Raw genomic sequence first — 2,278 nt, 5'->3', positions numbered from 1 at the left:
CTAGTTGCACAAGCTCTTATTCAAAAACATCCATGCTTAAAGGAACCTGGCTCTATTCATGGATGGTACTGTTGGAAGTTCAGTTTAAAGTTCAAAATGGGAAACTTTAGACAGAAAATGCGAGCTGCAGGGTGTTCCGAAGTTAAGATCAATGCTCGGAACGCTGGGCCACCTGTGAAAAAACTGAAAAGAGCCAAGAAGTCAGAGGTCAACTTTCTACCTGATTTTCCCGAAGGGAAAGATGAGCTGGACCTGGAAAAGGAGAGATGTGCGATGATTATTGAGATGTCAAAAAGAAAAGTTGACTGGAAGCTCATAGATGAACTGATGAACATCACATTTTCCTTGAGAAGAAAAGAAATTGTTCATGATGAACCCCTTGTGGCCCGAGTCCAAGAAAGATGGCCAGCGCTGTTCAATGAAAAGCAGGTAAAAAAAATTGTTTAATTTCTGTAGGAAAGAATATCACCATTTTTCTCATTTTCAGTTGGCAAAAGACAAGATCACTTAACATTTTAGATGTTTGCTTTCTTTAAGTGCATGTTGGAATATGATACATTGATTTTGTAGCCAATAAGAATAGTTTGATTGAGGAAAAAAAAAAAGTATGTGTAAATACACTATCTTTATTTTCCTATAATCTGCAGATTGAAGCAGAATTTTCCCGTCTGACATCTGTGAACCTCAAGACTTCTTTTTTCAATGGACTGGATTACTACCAACCTGGGCTACTAGACCTTTACAAGGCCAAGGCTGGGAAGGTAGCTGCACTGAGAAAGCTTATGGCCTGCCTTAATGATGTAAGTTTACTTAATGTTTTTGTTTTTTTTTAACTACTGTTTTTAGTTCCTCAGAAGTTCTGTAATATACAAGAATCCAGTGTGCCTGGAAAATCATTAAAAAATTTAACTTAATTTAGTTACTTTTTGGTCTTTTTTTGACACCTAGACTTCCTGTGTCAAAATTGTCAAGTTTGCATTTCAAAACCATAAAATACATAAAATTAAGGTAATTGAATTCTTTTCATTTGGGCTTTTCTCTTCCGGGGTCACCACAGCAAATCAGCTTCCTCCATCTAACCCTATCCTCTGCATCCTCTCCTAACGGCAGCGCTGCCTCCTGTCTACCTCAGTCCCACTGTTTCTAGTCCCAACAACATGGCTGCTCTCACCACAGTCTTGTACATCTTTCCTTTCATTTGTGCTGAAACTCTTCTGTCACACATCACACCTGACACTTTTCTCCACCCATTCCAACCTGCTTGCACTCACCTCTTCACTTCTTTTCCACACTCTCCATTACTCTGTACTGTTGACCCTAAATTTTTAAAACCCTCCCTCTTCTTTATCTCTTTTCTCTGTAAAATCACTCTTCCAATTGGGCTCCTCATTCACACATGTACTCTGTCTTAATGCGTCTAATCTTCATTCCTCTCCTTTCCAGGGCAAACCTCCACCTCTCTAACTTCTCCACCACCTTTTCCCTGCTCTCGCCACAAATCACAATGTGACCCATGCTTGCGCCCCTGGTGGCATTTTGTTTTTGGTTGAAACATCTTTTCTGTTTTTTTTTTCTTCTCTTTTCATAGCAATCCACCACTCAAAGAAAGAGGGAAGTTGTTCTGCTGGGCCTTCCCCACTTTCTCAAGGAGGACCCCATATGTGCATTTAAAACTGCTGAGGTAAGCTTCATCTGACGAGAGTAAAACACCATTGCCAACTATGCAGTTGTAATGAAGTGTTGAAGTTGGTTGTAACTTTTTTTTTTGTAATTAAATCAGGGTTATTTAAACAGTCACATTAGTAAATTTTAATCAAAATGACCATTTTAGACCACACAGACAGAGGCAGCAATGTGTCACAGCTCTTTCAGCAGGACAGAAATTGTTTGTGTAAGTGTATAAGACGAAACAATTGTTGATTTATATTGTATCTGTAGGTAAGTTACCCTGGCAAGTGACTAAAAAATCCTATTAGAACCCTGTTTGTGTGTGACAGCAATGCAACATTAAAAGCTGTAGGTGGGACTTTTTAGAGACACCACGATCAGATTCAATTACATTTCCGAAGGCAATTATTTGTTTATGAAGCTATTATCATTCATGTTTTTTTTTTTTTTAATTGAATACAAAATTTTTCCTGTTAACTCGATGTCAAAAATATGTCATCGAGTCGCGTGTACATGAGTCCCTAAATATTGATGTGCAAATTGTGTTTATTTATTAAATGAAAATAAAACTAGAAAAATTGCATTACCTCCGATAATGCATGTGTGAATG

The 2,278-nt window shown here is 37.9% G+C and overlaps 1 protein-coding gene across 1 annotated transcript in view; it reads left to right on the top strand.

The window, feature by feature from the left end:
- Positions 1 to 13: 13 nt before the first annotated feature.
- The window catches only part of LOC112149902, a 7,897-nt gene continuing 5,632 nt past the window's right edge, over positions 14 to 2,278 (top strand). The window contains exons 1-3 of the mRNA XM_024277895.2: positions 14 to 429; positions 648 to 800; positions 1,589 to 1,681. Coding sequence (XP_024133663.1) covers positions 97 to 429; positions 648 to 800; positions 1,589 to 1,681 — 579 coding nt within the window. The 5' untranslated portion in view covers positions 14 to 96. The remainder of the gene's footprint in view (positions 430 to 647; positions 801 to 1,588; positions 1,682 to 2,278) is intronic.

The sequence above is a fragment of the Oryzias melastigma genome, linkage group LG13 (assembly GCF_002922805.2).
Source record: "Oryzias melastigma strain HK-1 linkage group LG13, ASM292280v2, whole genome shotgun sequence".
In the NCBI taxonomy this organism is placed as follows: Eukaryota; Metazoa; Chordata; class Actinopteri; order Beloniformes; family Adrianichthyidae; genus Oryzias; species Oryzias melastigma.
This window is presented reverse-complemented; position numbering and strand designations above follow the sequence as displayed.